The sequence below is a fragment of the Dermacentor variabilis genome, chromosome 6, assembly GCF_050947875.1.
Source record: "Dermacentor variabilis isolate Ectoservices chromosome 6, ASM5094787v1, whole genome shotgun sequence".
NCBI classification, from domain to species: domain Eukaryota; kingdom Metazoa; phylum Arthropoda; class Arachnida; order Ixodida; family Ixodidae; genus Dermacentor; species Dermacentor variabilis.
This window is the reverse complement of record NC_134573.1, coordinates 193,477,283-193,504,626: the sequence shown is the minus strand read 5'-3', so window position 1 is coordinate 193,504,626 and position 27,344 is coordinate 193,477,283. Positions and strand designations below refer to the sequence as shown.

The 27,344-nt window shown below is 49.0% G+C and overlaps 1 protein-coding gene across 6 annotated transcripts in view; it reads right to left on the bottom strand.

Moving 5' to 3' along the window:
- Window positions 1-27,344, bottom strand: part of obe (activating signal cointegrator 1 complex subunit obelus) — a 465,382-nt gene that overhangs the window by 326,405 nt on the left and 111,633 nt on the right. For all 6 annotated transcript variants that reach the window (XM_075697239.1, XM_075697242.1, XM_075697241.1 and 3 more), the window contains exons 10-11: window positions 22,039-22,179; window positions 20,114-20,278 (exon numbers count right to left, since the gene is read on the bottom strand). In XM_075697239.1, the coding sequence (XP_075553354.1) occupies window positions 20,114-20,278; window positions 22,039-22,179 (306 nt within the window). The remainder of the gene's footprint in view (window positions 1-20,113; window positions 20,279-22,038; window positions 22,180-27,344) is intronic.

Sequence of the window (27,344 nt, the reverse complement as noted above, 5' to 3'; positions counted from 1 at the left end):
CAGCTCTTCTATTTTGGCAAAGCGGCCCTGCTTCGGTCCACTGAAGCCCTTCCTTGTTGCTTTGCTGGCGAAAATATTCTCCTTCTATTTGCATCAGTCCCGCATGCAAGTTTCGGGAACTCCAAACGCCCGTGATGCAGCCCGATTTCCGTCTGTCTCTGCGCACACAATAACTTTCCTTTTAAATGCGGCATCATGGTGGACTCGGCGTGTCTTTGATGTTCGCACTTCCATGCTGATTGAATAAACGCAGAAAACGGGAAGACAGGCGGTGGACTAGGTTACACTAGCGCCTGGTTACACGTACAACATGGAGGTATGCACATGGAGGAAGCTACGGCAGCTAGGCTAGAAGTGCGTACAAGGCGGCAATTTTTATAATGCCAATGGCAATATGGTAACGCAGCTTTAGGGTCGTACTCGATTCTAACGTGCCTGCAATTTTTGGACCCGTTTTATCAGAAAAAAGGTGCGCGTTAGATTCGAGCAAATACGGTATTTCCTCTTATGTGTTGCCCAAGCCTCAGCCTGACGAACACCCCTTCTTGGGCAATCAACTGGACGGGCACTTTTTTGGCAAGCCGGCTATGCCAGAAGGCTTTCCTATCCTTTCCCCAGCGTCGTCGAGTCTTCTGCCTGCGCCTTGTCTCACTGTGCCGCCAGTCTTGCAGACCACAAGGCCGCTGTCCCTGGTCCTGGCACTGTTACAGACTCCTACCTTGGAGGGCCACGAACTTGTGCCAGCCTTGCCTCCTGTTACCTAGGACACCGCTCACTGCGGCTGGTGCACCCAGTCAAGCGCTAGCCTCTGGCCGAGGGCGGTTACTCCAGCTGCTGCTGCTATAGCCTGGCTGCCAGTCATCCCAGTCTGCCGTTCCTGTCAGCATGCAACCCGGGGAGCCCAGTGACTTTTGTGGTGAGTGCTGCACCAAAATGGCAGCCACACCTCACGCATCCCTGGCAGCTCCAGTCCGGCAGACCTCAAGCGTAAATGACTGACCCACGGTGCTGCCCCACCCCATCCTTCCTCGGCTGGCAACCCTTCCTCCTGGCTGTGGGTCCTTCCAGGGGTGTGGAACTTCTGTGACCAAGGCTGCCTCCCCCCCTCCCCCCCACCGGCTTCGCATCAACAGAAGCGACATTGTGCTGATGGCGTGATATTGCCCGTGCCACGTGTCATGTGTCTGCTTTATCGGGCGCTCTCGCCCTGATGTCTGAAATGTTGTCTGTCCGTGACGTCACTTATCACATGAGTGCTTGCTATATAGATATGCTGCTTGCACGAAATAAAGGTTGTTGTTGTTGTTATCGTGCCGGGATCGGAGTCAGGCTCAGTTCCTTCCTGTCCGCTGGCCGGCTGCACTCGCGTCCGGTTAGGGCCGAAACACCACAGACATCTTCGCCTCTTTGTACTGTGGCACCTTTCCCTGACCTGGTTCTGATGACGACTGCGGCACCCTCTTGGACATTGCCCTAGGGGCTTAGCCTACCTCGGCTGAGTTAACCTTGCCACTTGGCTTCAGTCAGCTGGCTTTGCAGGCTGGCCTCGGTCTTTAGGAGGGGGGAATGCGGGGATCGAGGTGCCTTCCCGTGCCTCACCCCCAAGCTTGCGCGTTGTGCTTTGCTCAATCTCCAGGAACAGCCGCTGTAACGGCAACACGGTGGACATGGCTAGCGCACCGGAGCTAATTTCCTGTGCAAACCATGCTTCTCTCTCCCTGGCTCGAATCACCGTGCGAGCAAGTGTCATCGCAACCCATCTCCACAGTTCCAACAAAATCTTGGTTCGCAATCACATGCACACACAAAAAGCTCTAACATGAAGAAACTATATAAAGTCAGAAAACCAAATTTTAAGTAGCCACTGTGGAGTTTCGAGTGCTCACAATGGTAGTGCGACACTGTTTCATTGTGTTGTCTTTCAGAGAGCTCTATGTCTATTTCCTCCCTGTCTGGAGAAGATGGAAGCAGGTGATAAAATGCTGTCACTCGGCTGTCATCCCGCCGCCCACTGGCCAACTTTTTGGCGCGATTCGGGCCCTGCTTTCATGCACTCTGGGTATGTGCACGCAAGGTGGGGTCTGAGAAGACCACATTGAGGCGTTGGAAGGTGCAAACGTGTTTCTCTCTGTCGGCGGCACTCCCCTTTGTCTGCCACCAACCGATGGCTACTGCAGCTTGTCGGGGTCCCGGCCTCAGGGGGCACACGCACTCTTCCGTCGTCTCAATGTCCCGAGGCAGCGCCTTCTGATCATGCCCCCGTCTGTTCTTCTCTTTCTTTCTTTTTCCATTTTTTCTACTGTGGGGATGCACGATGGCGGGTGCTGGCTTAAGGATAGACGGCCTCTCTCTGCTGGGTTCTTTTTTCTTGGTTGTCTCTGTCATAGTGCACCGCTAGCAGCCACCGGCAACCATTTGGCCATTTATTGTGTAGCAATTAGATTTAGATTGGGATATCTTGTTTAAACTTATGCTTGTATCGAAGACCAGCCAAATAAATGTTCATTGTTTTTTCCGGAGAGTTTTGCCTAGGGTCTCCTTTGCTGCGTGTGTGGTCTTGCCTTCCCCTAGCTGGGGCTGGCAGGGCGCACACTAGTGCACATGGAGTGAGCCGGAGCAGGTGCGGACACAGCGCCCTGTATGCATGGCGGGTCGGAGTGCTCGAACCTGCAGTGGTTGTCCGGCAAGCACGATATCAGAGCTTGCGCACCTTTAGTGTAGCGTCAGACCGCAAATTAGCGCCCAACGTGGGGCCAGGGGCTTAATCAGCCTCTCATTGCCCAAGATACGAGCTGCTGCGTCGCTGAGATGGGGGTTGCTGCAGACACTCTGTGTTAACCGAGCCATGCCTCTCTCCCTGAGTGCCAAATTCATCTGTTTTTTTTTCTCACTCTTTCTGTCATCCATTGCCTCAGTAAAAGCAGCATTATAGGCATATCGGACACCCACTTCAAAGTTCTGTGCTGCAAAGCACTGACGAGGAAAGGCGTCAAGCAGCCGCAGAAATGCTGCGGTCGTCCTTGGCTGCAGAGATCATGTGAACGCTGGAGGTCTTGCCAATTCGTACCGGGAAGGCTGACCATTCCGTTCTCCTATATGTTCAACGATTCGGTAAGTCTGACGGATCTCCTTGAGCCTCTAGCATCATTACCATTCTGGTGGCTGTTACCGTATTTATTCGAATCTAGGCAGATAGTTTTTTTTTCTTGAAATAATCATATGCCAAACTCTAGGGTCGGCATAGATTCGAGAATTTTACAAAATGCGCCAGTTTGTCATTGAAAATAATAAATGTGGTGCATAGCTAGCGCCATTTAGAAAAGTCAGTATCGCAGCCGCTACTAGCCATGCCAGTAGCCAACTGAAGTACACGATTGATGTTGCCGTTTCGACCTGCGTCGTATCAACATGCGGCACGGCATTAGAGAGGTGTAGCTTGTCCGGTATTCCGGTAAAACACAGGTGGACGGGGCTTTGGGGCGGAGGCATAAACGTGAGCGGTCTGCATGGTGCAGCCACCTGGTGGCGCAATGCTCAAACAGACAGAAGCAGCTAATATTGCATTAACCGAGCGTATTCTTCTTTGCTGCTGGTGTAAATTTTCGGCACTGGCATAATCGTGTTGCTGTCAATAATTTACACCCGCAATGCAACAAAGTAAAATACACTTGGTTACTGCATATTAGATGGTTCTGTCTGTTTGAGCACTGTGCCACCAGGTGGCTGCACCATGCAGACCGCTCACATTTACACCTCCGCCCCAACACCCCAAAGACCCAATGCACCCCATCCGCCTGCGTTTTACCAGAATACCGGACAAGCTAAAGCTCTCTATTATAGTAATTGCACCAAACAGGCGATGCCACTGTAGTGCCGCTTTCAGTCGAAATGTTGTGCTAACTCCAGAGGCACCGTCAAACGTTCAAGCCGGATGGGACTTCAGCATCGACGAGAAAAACATTCATCGTTGGAGCGGTCAACGGGAGATGCTTTTTCCGTTTGCCACAACAGCGATAAGGAAGATAAGCGGGCGATAACAGAGAGGAGTTATTCACCGAGATTGCGCTGCGTTTCGAAACGTACGAGCCGTGCAGCACTCTCTATGCATGCGTGGGGGCGCAGGTGTGAGCTTGCACGTGTCTGCAAGCGTACGAGGCTGGCAGCGATGATGACGTCGAGCATGGCATGTTCACATTAAATAAATGCTGTTTTCATTTTGTGAACACTGCCCTCACTTTTTGTTCGGCCTACATTCGAGGTAAGTTTTTTAATTTTTCTGGCTTCGGACATTCGGGGGTCGGCTTAGAATCGGGGTCGGCCTAGATTAGAGTAAATACGGTAATTGCACAGACTGCTCGGGAACAGTGCTGCTAGGGCCGGCTAATTCAGCAAATATGCGGGTTTGATATTGTGGGTGCAGCTTTCAGTTTTCAGATGATGCCTGTCTTCCCTCGCTAAAAGTCAAGCAGTAATAGTTGATGCACTATTTAATGGCCCTGTGTCGCCAAAGGTCCCCTTTTAGGCAGACTGGCTAGTGATGGTGCCCTCTGCACCACCAGTTTAGAAGCAAAATTGGCAACGGAACCACCAGGCAGAGACAAAGGCCACAAAACAAGCCTGCTCTGCAAATAAGCAAGCGCCCCAGAGACCATCCATCGTGCGCGCACAAGGGGACGCTATGAATACATCAACCAGTTGGCTTGTCGACTGCAGTCCAACCAACCCAAGCGTTGCTACTAGAACCATTAGTCTATAGCCCACGTGTCTGATTTCACACTCGATTGCTGACAAGGTCTACAAACCTGAAAGTACTAGCAGCAAGCTTTTCGTGATGGCTTATCACCAGTCCCTCCACTGGCCAAAATGCTGATGCTGCTAGGCCTAACCAGCACCACTTCGTCGGGTGCAGGCAAACAAAGTCACGGTTTTGTGCCTAGTCAATATTGAGGCTACGTTGTACAAGGTCGCCATGTTTGTGGAATCACACACGCCCTTCATTCCCAACACACTGTGTGGCATCCGAAATTTTGGTTATTGCCGTTACACATTGTTGCTAGGGGTAGGTGCCGGTGCCACAGGAATCATGCAGGTCCAAAAAAATCAGACGCCAGAAAAATTGCTTGGTGATTGTATTGGAGATTTTCGCTACCAGAGAATATGTTTTAAGGCAAGTGCAAACAAAAATTTGCTTCACTGTAACTGATACCGTATCAGATTTCGTATCCTGCGGCACCACCACTAGCCCATAAACTTGATGTATAAGGACAACCAAGATTACAGACACGTTACAGCAAGTTGTGCGATAATTTGGGCCCCAACTGCACGACTATGTGCTAATATGGCCACCAAGTAAAGCAGAATAACAATATTTGCATCTTGAGACTTCGCCCGCATGGTTGTTGTTCTGAATCCGTGGCACGCGTTGGGGCTGCGGCCACTCCTCAGATAGTTAACGAGTCGCAAACACCAAGAAATTAAAACTTTATCCTGTGCATTTACATACTCGTAAAAACGCGGTGCTGCCACAGTCGTGCAGCGCGAAAGAACAAAAGAGGCGCCGGTCGCGTAAACAATGCAATCCGAGAGGGAGGAAACGAGAGTGACGGCGCACGGGGAGAAGGAAGAAGAAGGGAGGGGAGAGGAGTCCAATGTTCGCAGACGAAGGCGGCGCCCGGGCGGGAAACTTGAAATGGACACGGGACAGCACACTCCCCGTCTGGTTATACATATAACCACTATATGATGTTTTCAGTCCTCACACGGAATAAGCAGGACTGTCTCGGTCACAGGACGGAGAAACGTCTTGATCACTCCCCGTGTTGCCGTCTTGATTTCCACCTTTCGCACCTTGCCGTCCGCACTCGCGATAACGTTCACAATGAGTCCCATGGGCCACTCGTTGCGGTGAACCTGGCTGTCTCTCAGGAGGACGAGGTCACCTGCCTTGAGACTCCGCGTTGGGGTCTGCCACTTGCGACGACTCTGCAGGGTGGTAAGGAACTCGCGTCGCCAGCGGCACCAAAAGACGTCGGCCAGCCACTGAACCTGCCGCCACTGTCGCCGATATATATCTTTGTCATTAAAGACTGGTGGCACTGTGTTGCCGCCGACCTTCTGGGTCAGAAGCGTTGCCGGAGTCAGCACTTCCCAGCACTCGGGGTCCGTTGAGACAGGAACGAGGGGTCGTGAATTTATGATCCCTGAGACTTCTGCCAAGAGGGTTACCAAGACTTCGTGAGTAAGGCGACGAGAGGTATTCTCAAGAAGCATGGAGTCCAAAATTCGCCGTGTGACTCCTATCATCCTTTCCCACACTCCTCCCATGTGAGAAGCATGAGGGGGATTGAACACCCAAGTGCATCCATGGTCTGACAGGAATGTTCCTAGCTTCTCGTGGTCTGGGCCAGTGGTGCTCACCTTTAGTTCGGTGCATGCTCCAACAAAATTTGTCCCGCAATCAGACCTCAGTTGCTTTGCCGGACCCCTTATGGCAAAGAATCTGCGGAGCGCATTAATAAAACTTGAGGTATCCATGCTCTCGATTACTTCAATATGAACAGCACGGATACTCATGCAAGTGAAGAGTACGGCCCACCATTTACTGTTGGCCTCACCGCCTCTGGTGCGACGAGACGTGACTTGCCACGGGCCAAATACATCTAGTCCGACATAAGTGAAAGGTGGCTCGGTGTTTAGTCTTTCTGCGGGCAGGTCTGCCATCATCTGCTGTAGCTGCCTTCCTCTGAGCTTGCGACATGTAACACAAATGTGTATATATGAGGCGATGCTACGCTTAGCTCCGACGATCCAGAACCCAGCTGCCCTGACTGCTCCCTCAGTGAAGTGGCGTCCTTGATGTTTGACCTGTTCGTGATAATGCCGCACAACCAGGGTGGTGACATGGTGTCGCCCTGGCATGATGATGGGCTTCTGCTCTTGCTGGTCGAAATGGTTGGCCCTGCCCAGTCGGCCACCGATTCTCAAAAGACCGTCGGAATCAACCCATGGATCCAGTCTCCACAGAGGGCTTGACTTCGGTAGTCGCTTTCCTCGTTGCAAGCTTTTGAACTCCTCTGAAAAGGCTTCCTTCTGGACAGATAGAATAATGGCTGCCTTTGCTCGGGCTAGGTGTTCTGCAGAAGGTCGCACTTGGTGAGATGAGCTGTTACGCGGGCAGTTTGACACGTTTTCAGAAGTGCCCCGAATTTTGTCCACTAGCCGTACGAGCGTTCCAACTGCGCGAGTCAGCGTAATCCAACTTGAGAAGCGCTCGAACCGCTTGCTGCCGAGTTGTTTCACGTCCACACTGGTTGCGAGAACATTTGCCTGGGGCCGCACCTCCGTGTCGGAGTCCGCATCGACCAAGTCGAACTTGCCCTTCAATACCTGCGAGCAGTGTTCTTGACGATACAAAAAGTCCGGGCCTGTCAGCCAGGTCGATCCTGCCATCTGGGCCGCTGGCACAGACCTGGTTCCTAGATCCGCAGGGTTCATGTCAGAAGGAACGTAGTGCCATTGGTCTGGCCGTGTAGAGCTCCTTATGCGTTCCACCCTGTTACTGACATACACAAAAAACCTTCGCGTCTCATTATGTATGTAGCCTAGGACGACCTTGCTGTCAGTATAGAAGTTTACAGCATCAAGTTCCATATCTATTTCACGACTGATGAGTTCTGCTAGCTCCACTGCCAAGACTGCGCCGCACAGTTCAAGCCTTGGGATGGTGTGTTCCGGATGCGGTGCTAGCTTAGCCTTTCCTATGACGAACCCGACATGACACGCACCATCTGGATATGTCACTCTGAGGTACGCCACTGCAGCCACAGCTTTCGTTGATGCGTCGGAGAATATGTGCAGTTCCTTCCACTGTGCGGTAGTGAGTGAGGCAGGGGCATAGGTGCGAGGTATGTCCAGCTGCTCGAGTACTTGCAAGGAGTCTTTCCACACCTCCCAGGCGGCTCTCTTTTCGTCAGGAAGTGGGCAGTCCCAGTCGCATGTCAGAGCGACTAGCTCTCGGAGGAGGGACTTTCCTTGAACGATGACTGGAGCAACAAACCCAAGTGGGTCGTACAGGCTATTTACCACTGACAAGACACCGCGCCGAGTGAATGGCTTTTCTTGGAATGGAGTCGTAAATGTGAAGACATCCTTCTTCAGATTCCAAGAAACTCCCAGACTGCGTTGGATCGGCTGTGAGCCATTGCTCAAGTCAAGATCCTTCAAATCGTTGGCACGGTCTTCTTCTGGAAATGCTTCCAACACTGTAGGGCAGTTAGAGGCTATCTTATGGAGCTTAAGGTTCGATGCGGCCAACATCTGTTGCGTGCGGCGTATTAGGCTGATGGCGTCCTCGTCGTTGTAGAGAGACTTCAACCCATCGTCGACATAGAAATCCCTCTCAATGAACTGCCTGACGTCGCTGCCAAATTTTTCCTCTCCTTCTCGTGCTGTTCTCCGCAGCCCGTACGTTGCAACTGCTGGTGAAGGGCTGTTTCCAAACACATGTACCTTCATTCGGTACTCTACCACGTCACTGTAGATGTTGTTGTTGCGGAACCACAGAAATCTCAGATAATTTCGGTGGTCGTCTCGTACCAGGAAGCAGTAGAACATGTGCTTAATGTCCACAGTAATGGCCACTGGCTCTTTCCGGAATCGGATGAGCACCCCAAGCAGGCTGTTGATCATGTCTGGACCGGTAAGCAGCACACTGTTTAGAGACAGGCCCTTAAACTGTGCACTGGAGTCGAACACGACTCGTGTTTCCCCAGGCTTTCGTGGGTGGCAAACACCAAAGATGGGGAGGTACCAACACTCTTCTCCCTCTCGAACCGGTGGAGCTTCCTCGGCGTGGCCGTTCTTGAACATCTTCTCCATGAAGCTCGCGAATTGTTCCCTCAGTTCCGGCTTTCTCTTCAAGGTCCGTTGGACAGCAGTGAGGCGTGACTCGGCCAAGCACTTGTTATTCGGAAGCCAAGGTCTTGGACAACGAAATGGAAGAGGTGCTACCCAACTGTTGGATTCGTCCCTTGAGAACTCGTCATCCATCAGCTTCAAGAACTTCCTGTCCTCGACGGAAAGGGAAGGTCTGTTGTCATCCTTCGTTGTGTGGAACAGCGTTTCAGCGACCCCATCGCCACAGCGGTCTTTCCTAGCAGCGTTCTGAGCTGGTTGGAAGCAGTTTGTCGACCCTTGCGTGTCAGCGAGCTTCTCCTTGGCAAGAAAATGATTCTGGCATGGCTCGAAAATGGAGGGACGTCCATTTTCAAGGACGTTTGTTTTGAGGTTGCTCACAGAGTCGTGATGAGCTGCAGGAGACTTATGGTTGACATTTCCGGCATGAAGTGCTGTGGCATGCCTCTCGCTACCACAATCGTCACATTTGAGAACTGTTTTACAGTCTCTTGCAAAGTGGTCTGTTGAAGCGCAGCACCTGAAGCATATTCCATAACTTTTCAGCAGAGATTTTCGTTCATCCAGCGGTTTTTCTCGGAAAGTACGACACTTCCGGAGGGGGTGAGGCTTCCTGTGCAGAGGACAATACTTGGTTGTATCATGCCACTTTGGTGCGTTTGAGGGCGGATGGTCGGTGCTTGCTTCCACGTCCGTCAGTTGCACTGAGATGGGCGTTCTTCTCGTGCCGTCATTCGCAGCCCATCTGTCTGCTCTTGGGAGCCTTGAAGGGGTGCCACTTGCAGTGTTGAGTTTGAAGCTAGGATCATTTCTCGTTTTCGCTTGGTCCCTGATAAAGCTGGCAAAGAACGAAAAAGGGGGAAAGGCGACCCGATGATCTCGTTTGTACTTCGATCCTTTCGCTATCCACATGTCTTGCAAGCGCTGCGGCAGTTTTTCTACGATGGGGTTTACCCCTCTTGCCGTGTCCAGATAGGAAAGCCCAGTCAGCTGAGGGTCACATTTTGCAGCCTCAACTTCAAGAAGCAGGTCTCCCAGCTCTCTCAGTTTCTCGGTGTCCTTGTCGGACAGTCTGGGGAAACTTGCGATTCTCCTGAAGATGGCCTCTTCTATAATTTCCGGACGACCATAGCATTCCTCAAGTCTTTCCCAAACTACATCTAACCCGGCTTCGGGGCAGTCGACGTGCACGGAACGCAGCCGCTTTGCATAGCTCGACGACTCGGCACCAAGCCATTTCACGAGAAGATCAAGTTCTTCGCTTGCCGTAACCTCGAGAGTCCGTGTCATTCCCTTGAATGTAGATTTCCACGCCCGGTAGTTCTCAGGGCAGTCGTCAAACTTCGTAAGTGAAGTACTCACAAGGTCGCGTCGAATCAGATACTTTGCCATGGCGGTCAGTTCTGGGGCGTTAGCTTCATCTCCCTGCTGACGAGCAACGTTCTGGGCGATTCCTTGGTTGTGAGCGCTAGGAGTGCATGGAGCGTGGTCTTCAGCTGCTTCATCAACGTTCTGAAAGACGTAATGCTCTCCGCCGTCATGCCGCTGCGATTGCTGGCGCGGGCCAATGCGCACGTGAGCCTGGTCAAGCACGTAGTCAAAGGTACGTTGAGCGCGGTCTTCGGATGCCTCCTCCACAGTCCGACAGATGTGATGCTCCCCGCCGTGCTGATCTACGGCAGCCTCCAGGATCTCTGCTTGTGCTTCCGCGGCGGCCGCTTCTCTATCCAACTGCAACACATGTAACTCGGTGTCTAGCTCGACTTTCTTGCGTTCGATCTCCGCGGCCGCATTTTTCTCTTGTTCTTCGAGTTTGGCCTTTTCCAGTTTCACCGCGGCTTCTTTCTTCATAAGAGAAGCCTGCACTCGCGCCGCGGCGGCCTCCGCTCTTGCTCTGGCGGCGAGCATGCTTGGCGTTGTCGAGGCGGTCGAACGCTCCGAACGGGCTGAGCGCGACGAATGCCGTGACTGCACAGAGCTTGCCATTTTCTCAGAGCATGCGAGACGAGATTGGTCCGGACTCACTTGAGCAGCGGGCGACTTGCGGTCTTGCGACGCCATGCCGTGTGTGGCTGCGAGGCGAAAACGGAGCTTCGCAGCGCGGAGCCAGCGAGCCGAGCCGCCTAAGCCTAGGCGCTTTGGAGACGCGCGTGGGATGCCGACTCGGCGTTCATCGCGTTTTTACTGTTCTGAATCCGTGGCACGCGTTGGGGCTGCGGCCACTCCTCAGATAGTTAACGAGTCGCAAACACCAAGAAATTAAAACTTTATCCTGTGCATTTACATACTCGTAAAAACGCGGTGCTGCCACAGTCGTGCAGCGCGAAAGAACAAAAGAGGCGCCGGTCGCGTAAACAATGCAATCCGAGAGGGAGGAAACGAGAGTGACGGCGCACGGGGAGAAGGAAGAAGAAGGGAGGGGAGAGGAGTCCAATGTTCGCAGACGAAGGCGGCGCCCGGGCGGGAAACTTGAAATGGACACGGGACAGCACAGTTGTCGTCCATGTTGCCGGCACTCCGCAGAACCTAAACTAGCGAAGCCTAGTCGATCTAGCAGTTGCCGATGACATTTCAAAGCATGCATTGACTGTACTTTTGTCTACCTGTAGCGACAGCATAACGGTTGAGAAACGGGCCATGATTTTGCAGCATACTTTAAGAAAAGAGCGCTACGAAGATGCGGACTAAAAGAGGAACATGTACGATGGACAAGGCACTTGTTTGTCATACAACCGCCTTGTCCGTCGTCCTCTTTTAGTCCGCGTCTTCGTAGCACTCTTTTCCTCAAGTATGCAGAACCAACTTGCCCACATCAAGCTTCTGCTGCTTCAGATTTTGCAGTGATGCCTTCCGCTCGATTCTAAGCCACTCACATAATCCGCTGTTCATGTACGGCCGATCCCATTGAAGCCATCACTCTGACGACTGGCAAGGCATGAAAAAGATAAGCATAAATGGCATTGCTAGAAAATCGCGGCCACGGGAGGTCCAGGCCAAGGGGAAGCGGGTGTGCGCACAGCAATACACATGGACAAACTTGGGCCGTGCCCTTGAACGATCCCTTTCGAAGGATACTTTTATTTAAGTGTTACTCGCACCGTAGATGTCAACGGATGACAGCATTTCAGATTGTGATAACATGCTTGGCACTGTGCTAAAAAAGGATGCCACTTGCAGACACCAGTGCATCTTGCGCTAGTCACCTTGCCAAGAATGCTGTCACTCTTGGACACCGATGCATCTTGTGCTACAGTAACAAGAAATTGAAGGTACAGTAAACCCTCATTAACTCGAACTGTTCCCTGTTTTGTGGCGCTATGCGCCCGACGTGCTGACTGCAATTTTTTTGTTGTTTGAGTGTGTGGTGTGGTCAATGGACAACGACGATGTCCCGCCCCAAGCAGTGTAAATCTCTGACATTGGAGAAAAGAAGTCGTGCAATAATAAAGAAGTGGAGAAAGCAGGAAGGTCCAAAATCAGCATAGCCAAAGAATTCGGCATCCCCTTGTCGACGCTTTCGACAGTTCTAAAAAACCGGCAAAAGGTCTTGGATGGCTTCGAGCAAAGCATTTCCAGCAAGCGGAAGCGGATTCGGGCCTCGAAATTCCTGGTCGTCGAAGCAGCACTCATGCTGTGGCGCCAGAATGTCAGGGCAGCCAATCTTCCCGACAACCTAAATGATGATGGAGAAGGCAGACGCTCTGGCGCTGCAGATGAGCCACACAGACTTCAATTGCAGGAATTGCTGGTTTGAACGATATAAAAAGAGAAATAATATGGCCTCGAAGCCTATCCACGGCGAAAGCGGCACTGTTGATGAAGGGGCTGCAGACATCTGGCGCAACCACCGCCTTCACTGAGTTGCAAAAGGCTTACGCAGGCAAGGACATTTTTCAGACTCGACGAAGCAGCACTGTTCTATAAGATGCTGCCTAGCCGCACATACACACCAAAGGGAGAAGCGTGCTCTGGCGCTAAGCAGTGCAAAGACCGAGTGACAATACTTTTCGGAGCCAACTCCACCGGCGATGAAAAACTGCCGCTGCTTGTTATCAGTAAGTCGCACAATCCAAGGTGCTTCCGAAATGCACGGCTCCCGAGAGATGCGACTTACCGCACCAATAAAACGGCCTGGATGATTGCAGCGCTCTTTGAAGAGTATGAACAGGGTCATCAACTCTTAGGGTGAACACGGCTCACCTTGGCCGCGCTCAGTGGGGCGCCAGCACATACGGCGTGGCGGCACATCGAAGCGAAACAGTGCAGGCGCACACAGACTCAGGGGAGGCGCTTCACATAGTCTGCTACAGCACTGAAGCGCACCACTCTGGTTTTGCTGTAAGGTACACTTCTCTAGACCTAGGTGACCGAGGGCCCGAGGCGGCGTTGTTGGAAGGCGCGCCTCACTCGCTGGAGCATTTTCCAGCTGGTTTTGTCTACTGCTTGTGAACAGCCCGCTTAGGCAATGTGCACGAACAGAAAAAAGCTTCTCACCACATAAATCACTTTGCATTCTTTTCATAAGTGATGAGGGTAAAAATAGAGTCATTTTTCACGCTCTTTATTAAGTTGGGGCCAATTTATTTTACTCTCACAGCATTTGGTGTAGTGCATATCGAGAAACCTATTAGGCGCGCTCTTCTTGGTTGGAGTCATCACGTGATGAGCCTAGCGCGCCGTTTCGTGCATGTCTTGACACTAGAACGAATTGGCTTAATCGACCTAAGAAAACGACCGATACCCGCAATAAATTTCACAGAAAGTTAGAGAGCGATTGTTCAATCATGCGTCATCATGTTTGCCATCAATTTTACCATTAAGGAGGGCAATAATATTACTTCGACAGCAACTCAGAAGTGACATCCGCTGCTTCGCGACTCTCTTATTGATGCGTTAATGTCGCTGTTAGGGGTGCATAGAGCGCTTTAAGCAATGTAGGAAAATGCTCTCCCCCACATAGGAACTAATTTGGCAGCAATTTTACTCCCCCTTTTCATCTTTCGAGATCCTATAGAAAAATAAAATTCATTTTTGTTACCATAGTTCGGGTAAAATCACCGAAGCGGTGCTGGTCCTCTGACGGCTACCTGGCGCGAGAAGTCGCATTCTCATTTAGAGGAACTGTCGGTCAATTATTTGATTACATTGATTAGGTGGAGTAAAGCATGTGGTGCCAACGCTTTTTTGGTTGTTTTTTTTTTCTCCTTGGAGTCAATGCACGCCACATATGAATGCTGTTTCTGTCCATATTGAATTGGAATGGAAAATCTATAACCTACATGTTTGTTTTCTAGCTTAAATTACATCTTTACATCTTGCTGGGTAATGAAGTAGTAATTCGCTTCTATTTCAGTTCAGTACTTCCTCGGTATGGGTCATATGCATATTCTCACTAGCATATAATAATTTGTTAATTGTGCAGTATATGTGCTTAAGCGACACATGGCCTCTGCGTTACGCCGTAGAGGTTGGCATCGGATAAATTTGGAGAGTAGGAGGAATTGATTTCTCCCTTATTTTTTTATGGGGTAAGGGGGGGGGGGGGGGCTAGGCTGAGTGACTAAAACCCAAATATGAATACGGCACAGGAACACTTGCCGTGAACAAGCGATGCTGTTGCCGTAGTGGGGAAGTGGCCGGTCCATGTGTTGGACGAACGTGGTCACGATAATTAAACCAGCGGCCATGAGGCCGGGCCAGTGTCGTCTGCTGACAGCATGCCGGTGGTCGGCAAACAGGCTGGCCATTTGCAAAAGCCAAGCCCGGCCCAAGCCATATTGCTGTGGTCAGGCCAGTCTACTCTTTAACTGATCATGGGCGTCAGCCCCATCTACCGCCGAGTCCTTTTTTTTTGCTTAGGTCATGCTACCCCATTTTAGCTTAATATGCTGATGCGGTGCAGCCAGCGGCTACTCAAGTGAGTGACTGGCTGCTCACGAGTTAAAGATTCTGGGATGACTCATCAAATCAAAAGACACCAGAGGCGTTTTTCAATTTGACGAGTCATTAAACATATTTCTGTCGACTTGCACAATGAATTGTATTTTGTTCGGTTGCTGGTTGCCATGGCACTTCGGCGATAAAAATGCTGTAACAGTGCAGGATAATTTCATTTCTCCGGTGCACTTTCGGAAACTAGCCATGTTGCGGGTACCAGAAAAAGAAAGACGACACATTGTAGATCTGTGCCTACAAAACTATTCGCAACACGTTACATCAGAGATGACAAAAAGACCACTGAAAACTGAATAGAATTGTCCAGGCTTACAAGAAGGATGGAATAATTGAGGATGTTCCCCGTAAAGCCCGACAAAGAGTGACCACTGAAGCTGAAGACATGACCATTGTTCCGGCGGCCGTTGCAAACCCGACTTCCACCGTTCGAGAAATTAGGAACAGTCTCAGGCTGGGTGACGTCTCTGACACGACAATGAAGTGTTGCCTCTACGTGGCAGGCCTCAAGAGCAGAACAGCGGCGCAAAAGCCAATAGTGAGTGCGGCCAACAAAAAGAAGCGATTAGATTTTGCCCTGCAGCATGAACAGTGGACTGAAGACAAATGGAAAAAAGTCGTCTTCACAGACGGATAAATGGGATCTGTTGAACCGTGCTGGTACCATAAGAGTTTTGGGGTTTCAGCCGAGATGATGCGTTTGTGTATTTCGTATTTGCTTTCTTCCAATCTTTTTTTCGAAGTGGTAAACCAAAGAAAGTATCTGATTTACTAGCGCCGTACTGGACACACCAGGAGGCACACATGAACAAATGTTTGCCTAAAAGGCCGCCGCGGTGTATCAGTAGTTACGGTGCTCGGCTGCTGCCCTGAAAGACGTGGGTTCGATTGCGGCGGTCGCACTTCATTGGAGGCAAAATGCTAGAGGCCCGTATGCGGTGTCAGTGCACGTTAAAGAACCCCAGGTGGTCGAAATTTTCCGGAACTCTCCACTACGGCATCTCTCATAGCACGAGTCGCTTTGGGATGTTAAACCCCACAAACCATAAATATTTGGCTGAAGCTGGGCACACATCATTATCTGTGTTGGTACTGCCATTCTAGGTTTAACGTCTTTATGTGACATCGACTACGAGGAACGCCAGCACAGAGGCCTCAGTAAGAATCTAGGCCGTCTGGGCAATCATTAACGTGTACTGATATCGCACAAATCAAGGGCGCCTTTACATTTCGCCTCTATCCTAACGTGGCCCGCACGGCTAGCAGTAAATCCCGCGAACTAGTAAGCCACATTGTAATCTGTGATCATAAATGAAATCACATGTACGGTCTTTGTTTATTCATCTCATATCGCATTACGTGATAAGTGGAATATTACACAGGAAATGCAGCGGCCGCCGTTCATTTGATTGTGCGGATGAGGTAATGCATAGCTTGTTAGGGCCCACCAAAGCACTATGAAAGGTCAGAAGTGTGTGTTCGTTCTTCATAGCCTTGAGTTTGGATATGCTCATTCAAAGAAGGTAATAATTTTTCTTAGATATATGCCAGAGTTCATCCAGCGGGTCGCAGCCGGCGGCCGCTCTGCTGTGAGTGTCTGGGGCGTCATAACAGCCGAAGGCCTTGGGCCCCTTGTTCGAATCCAAGGCTGCTTCAATGCGGACTTGTACTGCTCCATACTGGATGATGTGCTGCTGCCGTACCTTGTCGGTCGACCATTCCCGGACAATGAATTTATTTCTCAGCACAACTTGCCAATTCACAAAGCAAGAAAGGTCCGTGCCTACCTGGACGACCGTGACGCGGCAGTGCTCGAGTGGCCACCACAATCACCCGACATCAACGTCATCGAGAATGTTTGGGGCCGAATGATGTTTTCTATGGCAAACTGACAACTCCACGCATTCTCAGCGGACGCGCTTTGGACGGTTGTGGAAGAGAAGTGGGGGAAGCTTAGGTCGAACACAAGTTTTTTCCGTTCCCAATACAGCTCCATGCCAAGCCGAATGTGAGCCATAACCGATGCTGGTGGAGAAGCGACTCAGTACTGAACAGACTAGAGTCTGAAGAAGAAACTGCTCTGCAAAGTAGCTGTCTGGGTGCACAAGACAGCAATAAAAGAAGACGCACTTATAGACCAGAACGCTCACAAATCTGTACGAAGGACTTGCACTAGCTCCACTGCTCCTCTCCTTATTTTACCTTTGGTTTCGACATTTCTTTTCAATCCTCCATGCTTTTCTTGAGGTGCACGACACCCTTACACGTATCCTCTTCGAGTCAAGAGAGATGGTGACTTCACTCAGTTAGTTTTAGGGCTGAAATATTTCACCCGTCTACGGAGAACTTCGCCACATGTTTTCGTCAACGTTTTCTTCCATGTCCAACTTGGCAGAAATGTTTTTGTTAATAAGCTGTTACGGCGTAACCAAGAGTGACGCCAGTCAGACGATTTGACTTGTAGAGTTGAAATCGTTCTCGACAGACATCTTGTTTATGAATCGTTGTCTCTCTCGTAAATATTGTGAACACACATTTATATGTGACTTCTGCAATGTAACAATATGTCACTGAACACAACTTAATGTATGTTCGAAAACTGACACATCAATTATAGATTTTTTTACTCATAGCATCTATTAAAAATTTACAGAAACAGCATTCGCATGTTGCGTGGATTGACTCTAAGGATACACACACACACACAAAAAAACATTGGCGCCAAATGTTTTACTCCACCTAATCAAACTTCTCGCGCCAGGTAGCCGTCAAAGGACAGGCACCGTTTCGGTGATTTTACCCAAATTGTGACAACAAAAATGCATTTTATTTTTTTATAGGATCTTGAAAGATGAAAAAGGGAAGTAAAATTGCCGCCAAATCCGTTCCTATGCCGGGGAGAGCACTTTCCTACGACACGTAAAGAGCTCCATGCACCCCTACCAGCGACATTAACGCATCAATAAGAGAGTCTTGAAGCAGCGGATGTCACTTCTGAGTTGCTGTCGAAGTAATATTATTGCCCTCCTTAATGGTAAAATTGATGGCAAACATGATGATGCATGATTGAATAATCACTCTCTAAGCGCACAAGGCATTGCGGGAAGGCGCCCCGCAATGCCGCCTTGGGCGCTCGGTCACCTGGGTCTAGCGAAGTATACCTTACAGCAAAGCCAGAGCGGTGTGCTCCAGCGCTGTAGCAGACGACGTGAAGCACCTCCTCTAGGTCCGTGTGTGCCTGCACCGCTTTGCTTCGATGCGCCGCCGAGCCGGACACACTGGTGCCCCACGGAGCACAGCCACGGTGAGTCGTGTTTGCCCGCAGAGTGGACGACCCTGTACGTGCTCTTGACCGCAAAATGGCTAGGAACGCCCGGAAAGTGTTGTTTGTTGTGGACAACTGCCCCGGCCACAGAAAAATCAACAACTTGGAGGCAGTCACGCTGGAGTTCCTGCCTGCTAATATGACGTCCGTGCTCCAGCCGATGGACCAAGGAGTCATTGAAGTTGCTTGCAAGTTCTACAGGAAGAGCCTCCTGCACCGAATTTTGTGTTCTTGCGACAATGGCAAGAAGTATGAAATAGATTTGCTGGGTGCAGTCCACCTGATCGCCGAAGCCTGGCGACAAGTACTTCCATTGATGATTGCTAATTGTTTCGCGCACGCAGGATTTTTGCACGCCGAGAAATCGCTGGAGCCAGACACTGACGAGTAAAGTGATTTTGATGAACTTTGCAATGAAGTTCGCAAAGCTACCGGCTGAGCCAGCGATGCCAAAGACGACGAAATCACTTTTGAAGAGTACGCGCTTTACGAGTTGGACGTGCCCGTTACCGCAATGTTGTCTGGTGTCGACATTGTTGAAATGGCAGAGAACGATGGCGACTATGCTGATGAAGAACAACCTAGAGAAGTGCCGACAACTGCAAAAACAAGAAACTTGCTATGCCTGCTCCGCAACAAAGTTGAATGCAGCGGCGACGAACAACGGCTCATGCGGTGTGTTCAGCAGCTCGAGGATGCTTTTCTCGCGCCGAATGCCAATGCAAAGCAGGCAAGCATCACCCAGTTCTTCTTTCCAAAATAATAAAATTCAGTTTTTCCTGGGAATTCTGCATTTATTGCAGAAGCTCCCCTCGCGCTGTGGAGCGTTTTGTTAGCAGTGCTGGTTGTTGCTGGCTCTTTCAGTGACCCGGTGACTGAAATTTTCGGCATTTTGCTTAACTCCAAACTCCGCTTATCTAGAAATCTTTCCAGGATTTTACTACTTCGAGTTAACGAGGGTTTACTGTATCTCTGAAAGTGACGATTCGAGAATATGGCACACCTTTTTTGTCCACTTGTGAAATAAAGTCACTTTTCGGGTAGATCAGTATTTCAGACTTCCAATAATTCGGATGTTTGGCGGTCCCCGTCAAGTCTGAATGATTTGGTCAGTGACTGTACCAGAATACTTCATTCAAATAAGGCATGACCAACCAAATTTCATATTTACTTTACATGGAGTTTTTACTGTATACTGTACACACACAAAAAAGTTTTTATACTTAAATGTTAAAACTTCAAATATTTCATTTTATATTTCTCTGCACTTTTTAAACCTGCAATAAAAAAGGTCAGCCATGAGAGGCCGCATTTATTCAAAAAAATCATCCTCTAAAAGGTTAAGAATGGAGCCGCTCTATTGCCCTTATTCTTCTCACTCATTTACATTAAGAGAAAGTGTAAAAAGAAAATGGAGATGTGTGCATGCCACATACAGGCAGTTTAATGTAATATCAAGCGAATGACTGAAAAGGCAATAGAAGAACCAAGCAATGACAACGGTGGCATTGCTGCATTTTTCCATTTGCACAGCCTCAAGTTTACACACACTTTACATAAACTCAAGTTTACATAGACTTCCACTGAGCTGTCCCAAAACTGTAATAGCACACACACTGTTAATGTATTCCGCATGCATCACTTCACAAGCTACGCGACACCTTTTGGTGAGTGAAAAGCATTTAGGCAAAAGAGGATTCTTTTTGTGACAGTCCTTGAACACAGTAGCACGCAAAGTCAAAGTTATCATAATTAGAAAGGTGAAGTGCAGCAAACCAAAACGAGGGCTAGAGAGACGATATCGTTTTTTTGGCCCCTTCACCTTTAAAAGTATGCTTCACCAACTGGTCCAAGAGTATGAAGTTGTTACACTGCCAAGTGAGTGCCCTCAATGCATGCTTACACCACTTCAGCAGTGCCCACCTGTCTCAATGTCCGTGCAACAAGTGCTTCAAGGACAGGGCCTCGGTCTCCATGAAGCAGATGGACTTCATCCAAAATTAGCAGCTTGACAATCTGGTTGAGCGCAATGTCTCCAGTGGACTTTCGTGTGACCACATCCCACTTCTCAGGTGTTGTCACCAGCATCTGGAGCAATAAACATCCCCTGCTACTAAATGGTGTGCTTCAATAGAAACTAAGGCCAGCTTGCAAGCTGACTGCAGAGTCACGCAAGGTACTTTGCATATTTTTGAAATGAGAGTAGGCCTCATGGGAGTAACATGCAACTTATAAAACATAAATGTGAAAAAGAAAGAATGCTCACAATGCACTAGAACACAAGAGTAAGGATTGATTTGATTTATGCAGTCTGCATAAGGTATTTGAATACTTTTAAATTATCATCAATGGTTTCTGCAACACTTTTCTTTTACTTTATGCAGCAGAAGAGACTTCACAATCCCGAGTAGCAAAAGTTTTTATGTCTAAGGGCAAACTAACTTGCAAAAATATTTTTGCACACCTAACCACTGCTGCTTCAACAGGCGACTGCGACCAAATTTAGAATTTGGTGTTGCGTCAACAGAGATCTATTCGCAGCACATATGCAGCTCTAGGAAATCTGAGAAAGCACCTTCCCAACGAACGCTAGAGTACGGGGAACAACCTAATGGTACCAACTTTCTTCATGGCTGGTGCTTCTCCGACATCATGAATGTGGATCATGTCAAAGAAATTGAGTGAGATAGCGTGTAGTGCCTCAAATTTCAGTAGTAGTATAACTTACAAGGCAGAGAAACTGCAGATATGTTGAAATAATTAGGCATGTTGCGCAATTCTGGAGATGTTGGCACTGGAGTCCATCAGAACAGCCGTAGCTGCAGCCCTATTGGCCAGTGAGACCAGACAACAACAGAGTGGAATGTGAGAGTGTTCGGAATAACGGTACATATTATGGATCATACGAGCAATGCAGGTTTGAAAAACCGGTTGGTGGCTGTACACAATTTCTGTAGCTTGTATTGGCTATAGCCATATGAAACGTAATGAGACTCGCTCACCAGAACTATCGATTGTACATGTTTTCAAGTGTGCATTTGTTCATTCCAAATACAGAGACTTCCAAGTGAAGAGAATACTAAACAACATAATACATTTGACCAAACCATCCAACATGTTGCACATTTCCAAGAGCCTAGCAAGCTGTTGTGTCCTACAATAAACATCCCAAGGAAACTCTGCTGCACAGCACATAAATGTTGGGCACCTCTACAGCAGGAGCACTGTCTTAGAATGGAACAGCAGAGCACAAACACTTGGATGAAGCAGATGACGAGATTGGCACTAGGCCAACGGCACTTGCACAAATAACTGCTTCTCACACTCTCAGCGATGGGTTTTCAGTAAGCAGCAAGGACAGACTTTTATCGGCAGAGTCGGCACTCTATAAAATCTTACTCTGTGAGCCAGACTATGCAGCAGCGCTACCATGAAGCAGACAAGCCTAGCTCTTGCAGTGAAATTTGCAGTGACTAAGACACGCAACCTCCCAGAGGAACTGTAGTGATTATGCTTGAGCCAGTTAGCCTGGTGATTTGTGCAACGAGTACCCGCTGTGAATAAGGTCTAACCAATACTAGCAGCGGTAATGGTAAATGGCAATGGTAAATGACACTAAAAAATCTGCTTTGCTGTTGTCTGCTCTTGCGCTTGTCAGACTACCAACAGAAAATCTTGCATTTAACGGCCACAAGGGTCTCTATCAGGACATATGCAAGAAACCAGCCAAACTTCCTTCTCTATAAAACTAGAACTTTGTTCAGGTGACATTTTTGTCCAATTTATGGCCACCACAAATTCCAAGAAAGGCCTAAAAAGCAAAATGAACTTCACAAAAACATACGTACGTGTGTCTTCATTATTTCAGCCTTGCTTAGCTGCATGTCACCAGTCAATTCTCGAACAACGACACCTAGAGACTCAAGTCGCTTGCCAAAGTTGCGAACCATCTCAGCGGCAAGGGCCTTCATAGGAGCCACGTAGACAACCTGGAAAAAAATACTAATACTGTACCTGAAACCAAGCCAATGAATTCCTCAACCAGCTTGCAAAGACATCTTTGTCCACCACTGCTTCAAAAATGGCCATTCTTCACATTTAAGCCACCATTTAAGCCACCAGGGCATTGTGTGTGGCAACTAAAGCTGAAGCAGTCTGGGTGGTCGCGAAGCCACAGTGGCTATGGCATTCAGTCACTTAGCATGAGGTCGCATGTCTATAACTACCAGCCAGTGCAAAGCACTTGTTCACTTTAGTTTACGCACATATTAAAATAAATCCAAAGCCAGTCCTGCCAACCTTAACATTGGAAAAATAATAAAAATTACTTCAGATAATGACTGCATTTTTTGTAGGGACTCTGAAAACATACACCCTGCGCTATAGTCACAACAAGAAAGATTTGTAACACAAATAAAAAGAAATACTATAAATAACATATTCACACAACAGCGATTACAATATATGTCAATATACGTCCATAGGTCAATAAGTCAGCGTATCTTATACATTGACTCTACAGAGAGGGCGGTGGGGGTGTTGCAGATGGGCAAGAGCAATCGAAAAGGTGAGAAAAAAATCACAGTCTGGAAAATCGGTCATCAAATGTACCGTTTTTACTCACATAATGATCGCACTTTTTTGTCAGAAAAATTGATGCAATTTCAGGGGTGTGATCATTAGGAGAGTGAGATTTCCCGCGAAAAAAAAATTTTTTTCGTCCCACGTTTGCTGCGGGACGCAGGTGTGGGACACCAAAACAAAGATGGTGGCCGGCGGAGCACGCCATACAGTTTCTCACACATTACCTAGAGGGAAATCTGGCACTGCTGCGCTGTGGTATGCATGGGAATGCCGGTATATTGTGACTTCGGATTGGCATCGTTCTCATAGAGACAGGACACCTTGAAGACGCACTTGGCAAGTACCGTTCCATCTGTCACAATGATCCATTTTCTACTAAAACAGCACATGAAAAGCTGTTTTAGCTTTATTATTAAGCGATAACATGTTTTGTTTAAAGGGACACAAAAGGTTATTATTAAGTCAACGTGGACTGTTAAAATACCATCCCAGGAACCTCAAAACGCTTGTTTCGTGTGAAGAAGGGACTTATTTTAAGAGAAAATGCGTTCTGAAGCGTCCGCGTACTTCTAGCACAGTTCAAATCACCCACCCTCCGATCGAGGAGTATCGAGGTCATGGTCTCATAGTGACGTTGCGCCGTCGGTGAGTAAAACGGCGAGCCCGCAGACGGCGCTACGGCTTTTCTGCACAAAACGCAAACGCACGGCCAGAAACATAGCCAAGACAAAGCCGACAGCAGCGCGAAAGCGGAACTGTGGTGGCTAGCGGAAGGCAAAGCGCACGACGATAAGCTGGTTTTTTATTTTATGACGCCAACTTCGACGCTCGTTGCAATGGATGACCCTGACAACGACACATTGGCTCGCGATGCTGGGCTCGAGTTCAGCGATTTAAGCACTGATGAACGGGACCTGCTGCTGAGGGCTTGCGCTGCCGGCGTCGTTGCGTACTACTATGACGACGGCCTGCTTTGAAAGACACTTCACGCGACTTCAGTAAGTCGGCGTTGAACTCGTAATCCTCTGGACGAAAGTGCAGCGAGCACACTACGTGATTTTTCGGCTCTTTGCCAGCGCACTGTGGCAGAGGTACGGCTCTTAACCACTTCGAACGGAGAGGTTCACTCGTTGGCACACAGTGATAAGTAACGTTGGATTCGCCGCTGCAACTGGCCCTGGCCAAGTTCCGCGGACCGTTCGTGCATCCCACGACATCACATGGACGTGGAATTCTCGCTGCTTGTTCCGAATGCAAATTTCGCGAGCCAGCAGGACCGCCGCAGCACGACGCGATAAAGAAAGAACTGAAACACCAAAGCGCACGCCGCGCGAAGTCGAGCGCGCAGAGTCGAGCGAAAACGAAACCTTTCGATCACCCATACTACTCAAGGGTAACGTCAAAATGTTATTTTTTTCTTAGAATCGAATAGAAGTAGACAAGTAGCATTTTCTTCAGTCTTATAATCTAATGAAATGATCTTTTTAATACGAGTAGTTGAGTACTAGTGACATAAATTATGATGAGGAGTGCTTTCGTCATCGGGCTAGTACCAGAATGTCGCTGGGGGGTCTCAAATCGCGTCGTGCATTTACCTCAATTTCTCGGTTACTAAAGCTCTGTTCACGATTATATTGACGCCTTAGATGTTCTAGAGCATTGCTTTATCACTTTAACTTGACTTTCTGGTAACCTTTAGTGTCCCTTTAACTATTAGAACTTGTTATTGCGTGTACAACTACATGTCACGTAAAAAGTGTCAGCGGGCCACTAAAGTTGGAAGACAGACGTCAAGGTTCGCGCTCGCTTTGAAATAGTTGGTCATCTGTTCTTGCTTTTCTTCACTTGGTCATGCATTGTGGGTGAGTAAAGATGTAATATGCGTGAATGGAAACATTTTATGAAGATTTTACTTTGAGAATGCGTTATTTACATAGCCACATCCGCGTTTTAGACGAAGCCTCTTACAATACCAGCCAACACGAGCCTCGCAGACACATATACCGTCATTCCCATGACGGCACGGTGCCCCCTTGAGAAACTCCCATAGACGGTGGCGCCAGATTACCCTCTAGGTGTTATAGTGAGAAACTCTATGGAGCAAGCCGAACGCGTTTTTTTTTTTTCTTGTCGTGAGTACATTACGTGCATTGAAACAGTTTCTTCCGTATCAGTGATGAATAATATCATTAATATCGGCAAGTTTGCGGCAATAACGTAGCCATGTCCACTTTGAGGGGACAGAAACAGATGGGCGCGCTTAGCTGCCAGTGAGATAGAAACGCATGGCCGGCATGCTGTGGAAACTGCGGCATCGCTACTATCCTAATACGGCACGTTTCCGCTAAGGGTGGGCGAATATCTTAGCTGTGTTACAAGTGTCGGCGTATGAATAGGGTACACTTCTAACATATCAGTGTTAGCTTGGCTACTATCGTTGCCTCTCACAATTTGTTGCGTGCCCACGAGTGCAGACGAGAAGAGTCGAAAGGCACCCTTTATGTTGTTGTTGACCAAAACCATTATGAAGCCTACAAATAATAAAGGCAAATTTGGTTGTACCTCTTTTTGTCATGGAAGTGCGAAAAGTGATGAAAGTAATGAAATGAGGCATCTACTCAAGAATGTTTGGTGCGCGCAGACCGCTTGGCTTGTCTATAAGAGTCGTTCGCGTAGCATTCGACAGATGGTAAGCGCGATCAGTATTAGCTAGACTTGGCACACGACATATCGCTGCGGCAAGGTCGGGGTGCGATCATTACACAGGAAATAAAAAAATCGAATTTTGACGACAAAACTCAGGGGTGCGATCATTACGCGAGTGCGATCATTATGCGAGTAAATACGGTATTTGTATTCTTTTAAAATCCAGTTTTGCCTTTAAGCTAAAGCAAACTAGAAATTTTGAAATCATTGGTGTTAATACAACAATTGCAAACAAGTTTGAAAGTTTGTCATTTTATGCTAAAATCGTAAAAGTTGACATAACTAATCAGTATAGAATAATAGTACATGGCATCAACATAAATACTGTGGGGTTCTCATGCATGCTCTTGGGACAAAGGAACAACAACACAGTACTGCAACTAATCACAAGAAAATTTATTGCTTTCATAGACTAATGCCTGCTAGCCGAGTTGCGATCCACAAAACATGCCGATGGGCGCGTGACAAATCGCTTAAGTCCGACTCACTGTGACCGGATAATGAGCAAATATGTTCACCCCATGCTGGACACCAACACCTGGTCGTTCGTGCGTACGGTCACGCGAACGGTGGCAGGTTCGAACAATCGTGTTCGTCCATTCCAGGGTAGGCTCCGCGAGACGGTCTCGCAGAAGCATGGATCGGCACACATGTAGAACGTCCGCGACGTGTGTTGAGCCCGAGCCAAAGAGGAAGAACCCCCTCTTTTTGCGCCCAAGTAACCCCACCGTTAGGTGGCATTAGCAGAAAAAAACTCGCGCCATCTCTCGTACTGCACTTTAACCAGACCGACTGCCGCTGGTGCCAAGACACGCGGTGAAGCCAGATTACAGAAAACGGGAGCTATGCAAAAAAACAACATATCAGGGGACGCGTGAGAGGCACACCCCCACATCCCCTAACCTTAAGTCACTACATATTCCAGCGAAACATGTCACATGGACTGACATCAATACGTGCTTCACGAACAAGGTAGTACATGCAAATGTGGCCGCGCCGAGGAAATGTCCACATGCTGTCCTTAACATGCGAGCCGACATTGTCCTTGGAGTACACCGCTGGCGTCCACTGGTCACAGTTGCAGCTCTGCAGACTCGACAGCACGATTCTAGCCCAGGACTCCGGAAACGGCGACGCAGTAGTCGCTACACGCAAGCGTTGCTCACGCCGATGCGTCCTGCTGGCGAGAGCCGCAGTAGCTGTTCGTGACCGCCGGCTCTTTTCTCCGCCGCCGAGGGTTGCGAGCTGGATACAGGTGGCGGCCGAAGTCGCCGTGCCGAACTGGCCACAGCATCACCATTGCCCGGGGTGGCTCGATTGTAGTCTGGGGCAGCAGCACAGATGATGCATAGGTGACAGCAAACCAGGGGTGACTCCACTCACGCTGCATACACTCAACGCACTCTGCAAACACTAAAGCAGCGCAAGGGAGAGGAATTCTGCATGCGCATCGCCCAAGTGGTACGATGTTCAACTCAGCTAGTAAAAGATCAGGTGGCTACTCAGGCGCTAAGTTCATGTGAACGAAGCTCGCTTCCTTGAGTCGGAAGAGTAATCTCAATTTGTGTGAGGCTAACTAGAATGAGGGAAGCAAAGTGCAACACCGCAACGCCACGGTCTACCAGGCTGTGTCCCTCCACGTGCGACCGGCAGCTTCGTAAAGCCTTAGGCCGAAAGCGTCGCTACCCTGACAACAACCGGCATCCAAAAAACAACACCCAAAATGGGTGAAAACAGGCAGCCGCGAGGAGACGGCAGCTCTGTTAGGTGGTCCTACCCCGCTCGGCGCACACAGCATCCGATTTGACAGCGCTCACCATTACTGACGGTGTCGAACCGTGCGGTGCCAGGCAGCAATACTAAG